Source organism: Hypomesus nipponensis, chromosome 12, assembly GCF_054491055.1.
Source record: "Hypomesus nipponensis isolate SF chromosome 12, ASM5449105v1, whole genome shotgun sequence".
In the NCBI taxonomy this organism is placed as follows: domain Eukaryota; kingdom Metazoa; phylum Chordata; class Actinopteri; order Osmeriformes; family Osmeridae; genus Hypomesus; species Hypomesus nipponensis.
The window spans coordinates 6,386,599-6,399,422 of NC_140372.1; the positions used below are offsets into that span (position 1 = coordinate 6,386,599).

The window sequence follows — 12,824 nt, forward strand, 5'->3', positions numbered from 1 at the left end:
TAAAAAAACTCGAGCATATGAGATCTCATACATTCATGTGTTGTGTTTCATGTAAATAATAAACAACAAACATGCTACTTTACTTTACTAGCATCCAAGTACTGATCTAGGATCGGCCCAACAACCACCCATTATCGTCGTTCTCTCCGAGAGACAACACACTGAACTGACCTGAAACATATAACGCACTCACAATGCTGCGTTTTTTTTAGCGCTGCTTTGGTGCCCGACAAACGGACGTCCCTCCCCTCTTCCAACAACCAGCAACGTTACGTTTCTCTCTCAGTAGTTAGCTAGTTAGCTAACAAGTTTCAGAAGTGGCTAGGACAGCTACTTTAGTTTAACTTACGCCAATTCAGTAAAAGCTATGTTTTAACTTTCCAAGTAAGTACGTTGTGTGTTTCGCTTTCTAATAAGGTTCATGTTGCTAGTTGTTTATTGAATGTGGGGACGTGGCTACTAGTAGCTAGCTAGATAATTAGGGAGAAAACTGGGGGATTTTACAGTCTCTGGTCTCGTACAGTACTAGCTAAGCTAGCTAACATTCTACTATTTTTGCGAGTTCTGTGGGGGGGCTTGAGAGTCTAGCTAAATGGATAGATAAGCAAATGATATATTAGCTAAGCTGGTTCAATAAAGTTTGTTTGTTGGTGTGTTTTAAGTACTTGGCTTAAGTATTCATGTTAGAACTAGCCACCAATAGTATTTAAAGTGAGTTTGGATTCAGTGTCAGTTAGTTAGCAAACGGTAGACTGGAAGTAACCATGTACAGACACCTTAAGTTGTGACGCCTACCGATTTGATCTGTTGATAAGGTATCTGATACGCAGTCTCAGGAAGTGACTGAGTGTTTGGTTGTGTCTGGCTGTGTGTATTATAGATTCAGTCATTGTTACCGAGGGAGAAATATATTTAAACGCCGGTGTCACATTTGCCACCAGAGCACCACAGCTCTCGGCCTCGGGCGATGTGAAGGAGAACGGGTAAACAGGAGGAGTGACCAGACCTTCAAGTGTCCCAGTAGTAGAGACTTCTTTTTTTAGCCCCAGGAGGTGAAGAGGCAAGCGTAACGCAGGAGAGGAGCGGAGCATAGTCCGGCTGCAGACATGTCGGAAGGAGATGGAAAACCAACGTCAGAAACCAAGGCAGAGACAATGTCCCCTAGTGCCCCACAGGTTTCCACGGCCCCCGTGTCTCCACCTGTGTCCAGTCTACCTCCCGGCCCCCCCACAACCACTGCCACAGAGGATGAGGAGGAGGAGAGTGAAGATGAGTCTGAGATCCTGGAGGAGAGCCCCTGTGGCCGCTGGCAGAAACGCAGAGAGGAGGTGAGAGAGGGAGGGAGGACAGAAAGAGAATAAGATATGGTGAAATGGAGAGGAATGAAAAGAGAGAGGGATCGGTAGACATAATGGTTTATGTCACTGTTTTGTTGACAGATGCTTTGATACTGAAGCCTGGTCTGTCCCCCTCATCTGCTCCTTTCATAACCCTCTCTCCCCTCCCCTGCCCTCCTTCCCCAGGTAAACCAGCGCAATGTCCCAGGCATTGACAACGCCTACTTGGCCATGGACACGGAGGAGGGGGTGGAGGTGGTCTGGAATGAGGTCATGTTCTCAGAGAGGAAGAACTTCAAGCTGCAGGAGGTATGCTTGTTCAGGGGCAGGAACTCGGAATCAGTGCAGACTGGTGAAACAGTATGGTATTGGATGTGGTTTGATGTAGATCAGAGTAAAAACAATTACCAGCAATAAGAAGCATAGACCTCTGGTACAGCATCTCCCTTATCATAGATTATTATCAGAAGATCAAAGATAAGAAGTGTGTAGTTTTAATAGTGTTTTGGTGGTCAATGGAGTGAGAGCAGAGTAACATCTCTAAACAGTGTTGTTCCCCATTCTTGGTTCATATTTAGTAGGGGGTGTCGTGCTGTACACACTTGTGTTTTTTACTTAAAGGACATACAATCATATTGGTTTGTCTGCTGCTGCTGTTGCATATCTCACCCTAAGTCCACTTTTTGATCTTCAAAGCTGTGTGTGTGTGTTTTGGGAGATCTATATTTTGAACTCTACACAGTGTTGTGCCATCATTTTAGCCCCCCATCCTGACCCCAGAAGCACCAGGCTGTCGAACCAGTATTCACAGTAGCACACACACAAGCAAGACACCATGCAGGCTGTAAACAGTTGCACCCTTACTGACAAGCATACACACAGTTCAAGATGGAAACTGTGTCTGCCTGGCTTCGGTCATCCTAATGTCTTATGGACATTCCCAGAGTCCTTGTTTCTGACAGCATTAGTCTGTATAGTGTTGTATATGTAATGTAAATGTAATGTATATGTATTATGTAACATGCAAGTGTATGTGTTTGTCCCGCGCTTCGTCTCTCCAGGAGAAAGTGAAGGCTGTGTTCGACAACTTGATTCACCTGGAGCACCTCAACATTGTCAAGTTCCACAAGTACTGGGCCGACATCAAGGAGACCCGAGTCAGGGTGAGGTCTTGTTCTTTGAAACAAAACCTGCTGCATCCATCACTACCTGGATGGGTGGATGGATGGATGGGTGGATGGATAGATGGTGGATGGATAGATGGTGGATGGATGAACAGGTTCAGTGACAGAGGATGGGATCTATATAAAGATATGATCATGTCTGTGTTTTGGTTTCTTGATGTAAACACCTGCCACTGCCTGTGTCGTGTCCAGGTGATCTTCATCACTGAGTACATGTCGTCAGGGAGCCTAAAGCAGTTTCTGAAGAAGACCAAGAAGAATCACAAGACCATGAATGAGAAGGTGTGAATAGGACGCCTCTCTCTGTCCGTCACGGTAGAGCTCTATAACAGCACTGTCCATCCTACAGGAGGGGTTAGGGTGAAGTCTCTTCTCTGACTGATCGCCTGTTGTTTGATCCTTTGCAGGCATGGAAGAGATGGTGCACGCAGATCCTGTCTGCTCTCAGGTAAGTCATGAGGCTCCCACACACTGACACACATACACATCAACACACACACGGAGGTACAGAGAAACAAGCTGAACTCAACCAGAATACCTGATTTATATGTCCACTTTGTAGCGGCATAGAAATGGTCTTTATGTCCCAGTAGACTGATTACCAATGGTGTTGTAACCAAGGCTGTCCCTGTGTTGCATCCCCCAGTTACCTCCATTCCTGTGACCCGCCCATCACCCATGGCAACTTGACCTGTGACACCATCTTCATCCAGCACAACGGCCTCATCAAGATTGGATCAGGTACCCGTCCTCAAGACCAGCCTGCCAGAACCTAGACCCCCCCCACATACCTATATGGCTAAGATGAGGCCTGGTATCTGATGTGTGTGTGTGTTGCTCCCTCAGTGGCTCCAGACACCATTAACAACCATGTGAAGACCTGTACTGAGGAACAGAAGAACCTGCACTTCTTTGCCCCTGAATATGGAGGTAGGTAGCTTCTGGAGGCCAGACCCCCACAGCAGGAGATACCCACTCTACTCTGGAGACGGAGCACGCCTCTGGTACCCTGCCATAGGGGGTCCTCCACCTCTCTCAGACACTGCACACGTTCAGATTCTGTCTCTGAGTCTCTCCCCCCTCCTGTGCTCCTGTGTTGTGTCTGCAGCTGTGGCAGACGTCACCACTGCTGTGGATATCTACTCCTTTGGGATGTGTGCCTTAGAGGTGAGGGGCCTGTGTCACAAACTGGAGATTGGAGAGGATTGAGGGATTGGATGGCACTGTCTACATTCTACATTGAAGTTCTCTGTAAACGTGTTTTTGGTGTGTATGTGTTCAGATGGCCGTGCTGGAGATCCAGGGGAACGGGGAGTCGTCCTACGTGTCCCAGGAGGCCATCAACAGTGCCATCCAGTCCCTGGAAGACCCCCTGCAGAGGGTTAGTGTGCGTGTGTGTTTTTACAGGGTGCATGTTGGGATATGCATTTTATTATAGCCATATACAGATATGATAGCCCACTACATCACTGAAGTGTGTGTGGTACAGGAGTTCATCCAGACATGCCTGGAGGCAGACCCCTCCAAGAGGCCCACAGCCAGGGAGCTGCTGTTCCACCAGGCTCTGTTTGAGGTGCCCCTGCTCAAGCTGCTGGCTGCTCACTGCATCGTCAGTCACCAGCGTGAGTCTCTCTCACTCTCTTACTCTTACTATCACTCTTACTATCACTCACACAGAACCAGTGACCTATAACACCTATTTATTTCTTGCACACACACACACACACACGTGTGACATCTCTATATTCCTTGCACAGAAACAGAAAATAAATGCATACACTATTGTGTCTCTTACACACACACACACACACAAACACACACACCTCCAGACACACCCTGACTGATCTCCCTCTGCGTTTCCAGACATGATTCCAGAGAACGCCCTGGAGGAGATCACCAAGAACATGGATCCTAACCTGGTCATCGCTGAGAGGAAGGAGGGCACCCAGCTGCTGTAAGACGCCGTAGCACTGGCTCCCCCTGAGTGCTGCTGCTGTTTCTCTATCTAACCCTTCATCTCTCTCCTCTCCCTCTCTCTCCCCCCAGGCTGTCTCAGTTCCCAGCTCTAGAGCTGGATAAGTTCTTGGAGGATGTACGGTAAGGAGAACGATAGATGGTTTTTTTTGTTTTTTTTTGAATGTCTTTTTAAGTGTGTTTATTTTATCAAATGTATCATTTTGCTACTGACCCTGAACTTTACTATACATTGAACAGCCACTGGGTGGCAGTAGTTTTCAACAAATGAAAATGTCATGTGTGTATTAACAGCTCCTCTCTCTCTCTCTCTCTCTCTCTCTCTCCTTGTTACCCCTTCCCTCCCTCCATCAGGAATGGTATCTATCCTCTGACAGCGTTCGGGGTCCCCTGCCCCCACCAGCCCCAGCAGAAGGAGGTGAAGTCCCCCATCGTCACCCCCTCCGTCAAGACCCCCACCCCTGAGCCTGCCGAGCTGGAGACACGCAAGGTGAGGGGGGGGGTTACTATTAGTTAGCAAAACTATACAGTATAGTTCATTTAAACCTTCATTCATGTTTAAATGGACATAATCTTAAGTTCACATCCTGAGTTCCTGTGTGTGTGTGGTGCAGGTGGTTCAGATGCAGTGTAACATAGAGCCAGTAGAAGAAGGAGCCAAGCACCACGTGAGTAGAGTGAATGTATCTCTATACTGTCTATACACCTAGCTCTATACTGTCAATACACCTAGCTCTATACTGTCTATACACCTAGCTCTATACTGTCTATACACCTAGCTCTATACTGTCTATACACCTAGATCTATGCTGTCTATACACCTAGCTCTATACTGTCTATACACCTAGCTCTATACCGTCTATACACCTAGATCTATACTGTCTATATAAATAGTTATATGCCGTCTATAGATCTAGTTCTATACTGTAACATCTGATGAATTTTACTTTTAAAATGGTCAATCCAGTAAACCTTCCTGTATCAGTCTGGAGAGGTTTGTTGGCTCTCTCTGACCTCCCCAATCCCGCTCTCCTCTTCTAACCTCTTCTCTCTCTTTCCTCCACTGCTCTACAGCTGACCTTACTGTTGAAACTGGAGGACAAACTGAACAGACATCTAAGCTGTGACTTGTTACCCAGTAAGTGACTGCAGTCTATATCTGTTTATTATCATTGATAGTTAGTATGACAATGTTTTTATTTGAAGTTTTCATAACCTTGTGTCTGCCATGGGTGACAGATGTTTGTTAATCTCACATTGTGTGTGCGCGTGCGTGAATGCTCTCACTGGTAACACCTTATCTAAACACAATGTGTATTTAGATTAAGACTCTATTCTGTCCGTAGAATCTGAGGCATTGTTCATTTGAGCCCATCCCATAATATGTGTGTCTTGTCTGGGAATGGGAAGACTTTGCCCATCCAGCAAGGTCTGTAGTGTGATACTCTGTATGTGAGCAGCCCTGCCTTAGTGCTCTATGACCCAGCCTAGGCACGCATCACACACACACACACACACAGTACTGTACCCACACTCTGTCACTGTACCCAGGGGAGTGGTCTGAGGTAAAAACACATAACTGTCTCCCACCCCATACACACACACACATGACAGGCATGTGTGATGTTACAGGCGTGTTGAGAATGTCAGGCGTGTGTGGAGGCTGCCAACAGCTGAGCCTGGGCCTTGGGGTACAGTTGGCCATCCCTCTGCTTGGGTTACTCACACACAAGGATACACTATTCACTCTCTCTCACACACACACACACACACACACACACACACACAGGGATACACTACACACGAGCACACACACACAGGGATACGCTACACACACGAGCACACACACACACAAGGATACACTACTCACACACACACACACACACACACACACACACAGGGATACGCTACACACACGAGCACACACACACACACACACACAGGGATACACTACTTACGAGCACACACACACACACACACACACACACACACACACACAGGGATACACTACATACGAGCACACACACACAAGGATACAAATACACAGAAACACACATGGGAGATGCACACAAACGGGGCATGTGCAGCTCTGCTCTGGCATCTGGAGCCTTACACACAGGGGCTTAGACGACACACACACGTACAGATACACTACACACTGACACACACAGACGCACACATGTACATACCCACACAGGTGATATCCACCATGAAGCTCCATGTAGCCCTGCTCTGGTATCTAGAGGTGTGTCTGAAGCTGCTCTTATCAGGAACATAACAAAGATATTCAATTAAAAGTCCAAAGTCAATCAACCCCCCATGTAACTGGGACACCCTGATGTGTGTGAGTGAGTCTGAAGTTCACTGACTGACAGCTAGTTTAATAGAAACAGGCCCCTTGCCTTCCTCTGCTGAGCACTGTCTCTGCATGAGGGCAATGACAATAATATGTGTGTCTGTGTGTGTGTGCGTTGTCACCAATGCTGCCTGTGTTTCTTTTCCAGATGAGAATGTTCAGGAGCTGGCTGTGGAGCTGGTCCAATTAGGCTTCATCAGCGAGGTGAGAGTGTGTGTGTGTGGGAGAGGGAGCATGTGGGTGTAGAAGATGAAGCAAGTGTGCGTTGGAAGTGGAGGTGTGGGATTTTAAGTGTTGAAAGTGGTAGACGAGAGGGAATGATTATGTGCTGGAATTAGTAATAGGTTAGAGAGCACACTTTCTCTTGCGCACACACACACACACAAACTGAGCCACCCACTCAATCTCAACTAACTCACAACTAGTCACTCCGTACCCTGCAAGCATGTGTGTGCTCTCTTCTCCAGTGATTACCGTGTGTGTGTGTGTGTGTGTGTGTGTGTGTGTGTGTGTGTGTGTGTGTGTGTGTGTGTGTGTGTGTGTGTGTGTGTGTGTGTGTGTGTGTGTGTGTGTGTGTGTGTGTGTGTGTGTGTGTGTGTGTGTGTGTGTGTGTGTGTGTGTGTGTGTGCGCGCGTGTGTGTGTGTGTTCCATAGGTGGACCAAACAAGGCTGGCTTCAGTGTTGGAGGAGGCATTCACCAAGTTCTTCAGCAGAAACGGTTCCCTCAACCCCGTCACCGTGTCTTCCTAACTCACACACACACACACACACACACACACACGTACACTCCACTCAGTGCCCGGTGTCTGTCGATGATGTGGCATATTTGATGTGTCCTTCTTTGCATATTACCTTGGCCGGGATGAAGGAAGGAAGCTAGCTTAAACAGTGACAGTATCATCAGCACATCAATGTGTCACCTCAAAGCTTATGAAAAGATGTCCCCTCCCTCCCCTCCCCTGCCTCCCTCCCCTCCCTCCCCTCCCCTGCCTCCCTCCGTCCCTCCCTGCCTGCCTCCCCCTGCTTCCCCCTCCTGATCTGCCACAATCTTCACCGTTTGTCTCCCAGTAGCTGCACATGCACTACTTCGCCTTAAACAACTTAACAGGTTCACGTCTTTGTATGGTCATTGATGGATGTGCACAGTGTCTGCTGTGATTCCTACTCTGGGTGACGTGGCAGTTTGTCTTTATCCAGATATCATAAGGGGTCAAACATCAATATTTAAGTAAAGAATGTGTCCTTTTTGTTTATTTGTTCTTCACTTTTGTTCTCAATCTGATTGGTTTACTGGAGACAAAGCCACATCCCAATGGAGTTTGAGCCAATAAAATGAGAGGGGTGAGGATTTCATTAATTGCTGTATGCTCATACAATTACAGAACATATCCAATGGCTGGAATTTTTGGCCTTGGTTAACACTTACAGTATATTTGCCTTAGATTGTTGGATATAACTTCAGCTATACTTTAAAAGTACACTGATTGACCACCCTAATTTAAGTGCGGTTATCTGATCAAATAAATATATATATATATATCTTTCTTGAAAACGTTACTGACTTAAGGTAATCACGGTATTGTTGCTTAGTAAGAGGAGTGGTTCAGGTTTACGATCCAAAGATGATGGTGTTGGTGTAAGGAAGTACATATGTATAGATATACTGTCTGTGGTCAAGCCTTCAGGCTAAATTCACCCAAATGTTTCTCTCTGGCTGTATTTAAATCCTCTGAAAGTGTGTTCTTTCTCCCTCCCTCCCTTCATCTGTAATCTCTGATCTAACACGACTGGATGAGTCAAGTGTGTTCTACTGAGCAGCTGCAACCCATCCAGTACCTGTAGAAATCAGTGATTCCTTCATGAAAGGGAGGGTTGAGGGAAAGTTATGTTTCAGGTATTTCTAAGCAGCAAACCTCTCCAAAACTGAATGTTTTTTTCGCTGGAAAATGTGGAAACGTGTTAATGAATGCTCAGCAGGTTAGACCTGACTGTCACTGAAGCCTTATATCTCTCTGTCTGTCTGACCATCTGTACTGTGAAATACAACTAGCATTTAAATTCAAGCAGCACTTGTTAAGAGTCATTGATAGAATGAATTATAACTGTAAGAGCTGATTGTTTTTGCTTGGTTTGTGTGTGTGAGTGAGCAAGTGCAAGATTCCTAATGTTTTTCATTGAGTGTTTTTGTGGTACTATATAAGTACAGTATAGGCCACTTGTGTGTGTGCTGTTTTGACTTTGTAATGACAGACTCTGCAATGTATGATTTTTGCTTCTTTTAAAATGGTTGGGTACCTACTTAATAAAAATAAACATGAAAACCACTACCTGTGTCAAAATGCATCAGTAGCATCGTGACGTTGAATTCACGGTATTATGCGGAACAGCCATGTAGTTTGTTATGTATAGACCTACTCGAGTTCAAAATAGTAGCCAAAATAATGGATGGACATCGATTCAGTAAGGATTAAAATTGAATCTTAGCTGGTGAAACACCAATTTCCTAACACCAATATTTGGTCTTATGACAGTTTACAAAATATGCCTTGGAAAAAGATGAATTTGGGTGAAGGTGTAGAACTTCGTTTATGCGTTGGGCTCCCCAGTCAGAATATCATCACGCGAGACAATGTACTTCATTAGACTTCCGTGCAACAGGTGAGGGTTCAGCTACGTCACGGCCTGCCGAAGAGGAAAAGCGCTTTTGCTTTTTATGAAAACGGGAAATAAACTTTACCATCGTTTTACTTGAAGGACATTTGGTGGATTTCTTACAAAATGTGTGGTTTTGGTAGGTTATCTTCCATTTCGTTTGACCATTCTACATTTGTTTACCCTACTTGATTAGGAAAATTGGAGCTTCAGTTTTCGCAGGTGGTCATGCTTTCGGCGTTTGCTGTGCAGGTCTGCAGTTGTTCTTTTTGAACAAAGAAACAGGCGTTTAACAGCATTTTAAATTGCATGACTTTATGGAAAAATAATCAAATATAGCCTACAGGATAACTTCACATCAGTGAACTTAAGGTTTTTCACCTAGAATGTGCTACACTTGTTCAACTTAAATCTAGGACATGACAGGGCACGTATTTTACATCAGTTTTAGGCTACTATAAACTTTGTGTGTGACAGATAAGGAGAAGGGCCCTGGCTGGTTGATGAAGAAGGGGATCTCTCTGATCCTGGTGGGTCATATCAACTTCCTGCTTGGCGCCATCGTCCACGGCAGCGTCTTGCGCCACATCTCCAAACCCGACGGGAGGATCACCACCCAGTACACCGCCGCCAACATCATTTCCGTGACCTCGGGGCTGTTGGTCAGAGAATTTAGTCTTCCCTATAATAATAATGATTATAATGTTGATTAGATCAGTGACTGTCTGTAATTCTGGGTAATTCTGGTAAAGCTTTACACAGTGAAAATGTCAAAGATCTATTTGTGTACGAGACAAGAGGGGTTGGTTAGTGGAGCTGAGCTGAAGCACATATTGCTCATACACACGTATCTCTAAATAAATCTCAGTTTTGTCTTTATGTTTGCAGAGTATTGCATCTGGGATTATTGCCATACTGGTGTCTAGAAACCTATCCATTGGTAAACTGGTAGGTTAACTATCCTGTCATCTTTTTTGTTATGCTGTTTCTTTACATTATCTGTGACAGGCACATTTTCCTTGCCTTGCTTAATATATTTCACGTCTCATTTCTCCTGTTTTTTCCAGCACATCGGCCTTCTCATCAGTTCATTTCTGAACGCCCTGCTGTCTGCAGCCTGTGGCATCGGCCTCCTATTGGCTATTGGCCACACCGTGGCGTACGATGGGCGGGCCCTGATGCAGGGCTGCAACACCACTGAGGCTCAGCTAAGCGCTCGCAAGCCAATCCAGGCGGACTGCCCCTTCGATACCACACGCATCTACGTGAGTTTGGAGTCAGGTGCCAGGGAGTCAGGTGGCTGAGCGGTTAGGGAATCGGGCTAGTAATCAGAAGGTTGCCAGTTCGATTCCCGGCCGTGCCAAATGACGTTGTGTCCTTGCCTCGGGGATAATGTCCCTGTACTCACTGTAAGTTGCTCTGGATAAGAGCATCTGCTAAATGACTAAATGTAAATGATCTGTCTCAGAGGATGAGTATCTACCTCAGAGGAAATGTGTTCATCTCTCTTTCCCTCTCTCCATGCCTCTGTCAACCCCCCGCCCCTATCTTTCTATCTCCCCATTTCTGCAGGACACAACCCTGTCCCTGTGGATCCCCAGTGTGCTGCTAGCAGCCCTGGAGGTAGGCCTGTCTTTGTGGTGCTTTGTAGTGGGTCTGACTCTTCGAGGCCTGGGGCCCTGTGCTCATAGCTACATCAAAGAACAGGTAATGCGCAGACAAACTGACTCACTTTACACAGACACACTCTTGGTCCAATGTGGTTGATGGCATTACACAGTTGTATCAATCATACCCACACTGACCCTTTCATTTTCTCCAATAATCTCCTCACCCCCTCTGTTCTCTGTAGCTTGAAGATGAGGCTTTGACCAATCGGGCAGTAGCGGATCCTGAGTTCTCACGCCCTGGGCTGAGCCTGATTGGACAAACCTCTGACTACCCATAATGCACCCTGGAGGTCCAGTGCAGCCAAAGATGTTCTCGAACCAGTAGAGATGGGCTCCAACCCTATTTCAAGATATTTATCACACTAGATTTTTCTTCCAACCCTAAACTAACTCTGATTCTAATAATGAGACGGCAGATGAATCATGTTTGCCACAACTGGGGTTAGAGTATAAACCAGGAGGTAGTTCTCCAGGAACAGGGTTGGGGAGCCATGTAGAATCACATATGTAAATGACCTTCCTGATCTCCCAAGAATACAGAGCACTCCACCTGGCCTTTGTTGACCACGTCTTCTGGTCAGTTTATTATTTTGAGGGCAAGGTAATTAATGTGAGTCTGACTGAAATGGATGGTGCCAAATTGTGTGTGTGTGTGTGTGTGTGTGTGTGTGTGTGTGTGTGTGTGTGTGTCAAAGTGAACACAGTATGTAGGGCAGTCTTGATGGCTTCAACCCCACTGCCTTCCAGCCTGAAGACCAGCAGTAGAACGGTTAATCTCAGGCTATGCTTAATCGAGCGATCTGTAATCTTGGCACGCAATGTTAATCCCCGGTCTGATGGGGGGCGGGTAAATATTGACACTAGGAGGTGACTTACACCATCAAAACAAATTAAGTTTTTCCTGTGCATGCCGATATGAAGATTGTCCCTGTAGGGTTGCAGTATATTTAAATTACCCCCCTTTTCTTTTGGGGATTATTTTAGCCCAGGCATCCGAATGAGCTGGATCATAAAGAGAGATGTTTTTTACGTTTCTGTTCAGTTTTGTGGATTTGCAAGGATTAAGGATAGCCTGTAATTTGCGTTGAGCTCTTCATTTGCCCAGTGATTTTTTTTGTATGTTTGTGTATGTACGGTTTTGTTTCTGGCAGTATTTTGTATTTAGTTGTACCTAGCATTATTCTTTTTAATCAATTTGATACTTTTTTTATAATTAAATGTGGTGATTTGTAATTTATTTTTGAACATTAAAGAGTCATACTTTTTGAACTACCTGCTTTCCAAGCAATAATTAATTGACTTATCTGTAATTATTACATTTATGCATTTAGCAGACGCTTTTATCCAAAGCGACTTCCAATAGAGAGATTTACGAAAGAGCATAGGTCACTGATCATAACAACGATGTAGTCCCAAACACTGCAAGCAGCCAAAACATAATCAGCACCTCTTCACACATTAACATCTAATTACGTTTTGTATATACAAATTTAGGCTATTTCACTTTTCACTAGCGGTGTTGCAAATTATTTTACGATGTGATCCCTGGAACACCAAAGACCAAACCTAAACCCCATTGAGAATATAATTTATTATACTCCCGGATGCTTTCGTATATGCACACAATAGACATTTCCAGTGTGAACGGATT

At 45.3% G+C, this 12,824-nt stretch overlaps 2 protein-coding genes across 6 annotated transcripts; both read left to right on the forward strand.

Moving 5' to 3' along the window:
• Window positions 1-237: 237 nt before the first annotated feature.
• LOC146260802 (nuclear receptor-binding protein-like) lies at window positions 238-9,176 on the forward strand. 5 transcript variants are annotated; one of them, XM_084667812.1, is made up of 19 exons: window positions 253-384; window positions 881-983; window positions 1,014-1,328; window positions 1,524-1,646; window positions 2,399-2,500; window positions 2,714-2,803; window positions 2,929-2,969; window positions 3,168-3,262; window positions 3,368-3,451; window positions 3,630-3,688; window positions 3,804-3,908; window positions 4,011-4,143; window positions 4,385-4,475; window positions 4,568-4,618; window positions 4,850-4,985; window positions 5,110-5,163; window positions 5,570-5,633; window positions 7,000-7,055; window positions 7,506-9,176. In XM_084667812.1, exons 3-19 carry the CDS (start codon window positions 1,107-1,109, stop codon window positions 7,599-7,601), a joined length of 1,602 nt encoding a protein of 533 aa, XP_084523938.1. In that variant the 5' UTR covers window positions 253-384; window positions 881-983; window positions 1,014-1,106; the 3' UTR covers window positions 7,602-9,176. The 5 variants fall into 5 exon arrangements, with proteins under 5 accessions (XP_084523936.1, XP_084523935.1, XP_084523939.1 ...); XM_084667811.1 differs by having other exon boundaries at window positions 942-983; XM_084667810.1 differs by lacking the exon at window positions 881-983 and having other exon boundaries at window positions 238-384; window positions 1,044-1,328.
• Window positions 9,177-9,503: 327 nt separating this feature from the next.
• Window positions 9,504-12,445, forward strand: krtcap3 (keratinocyte associated protein 3). The gene is made up of 6 exons (XM_084668169.1): window positions 9,504-9,642; window positions 9,981-10,165; window positions 10,392-10,451; window positions 10,571-10,768; window positions 11,076-11,210; window positions 11,356-12,445. Exons 1-6 carry the CDS (start codon window positions 9,630-9,632, stop codon window positions 11,449-11,451), a joined length of 687 nt encoding a protein of 228 aa, XP_084524295.1. The 5' UTR covers window positions 9,504-9,629; the 3' UTR covers window positions 11,452-12,445.
• Window positions 12,446-12,824: the final 379 nt, after the last annotated feature.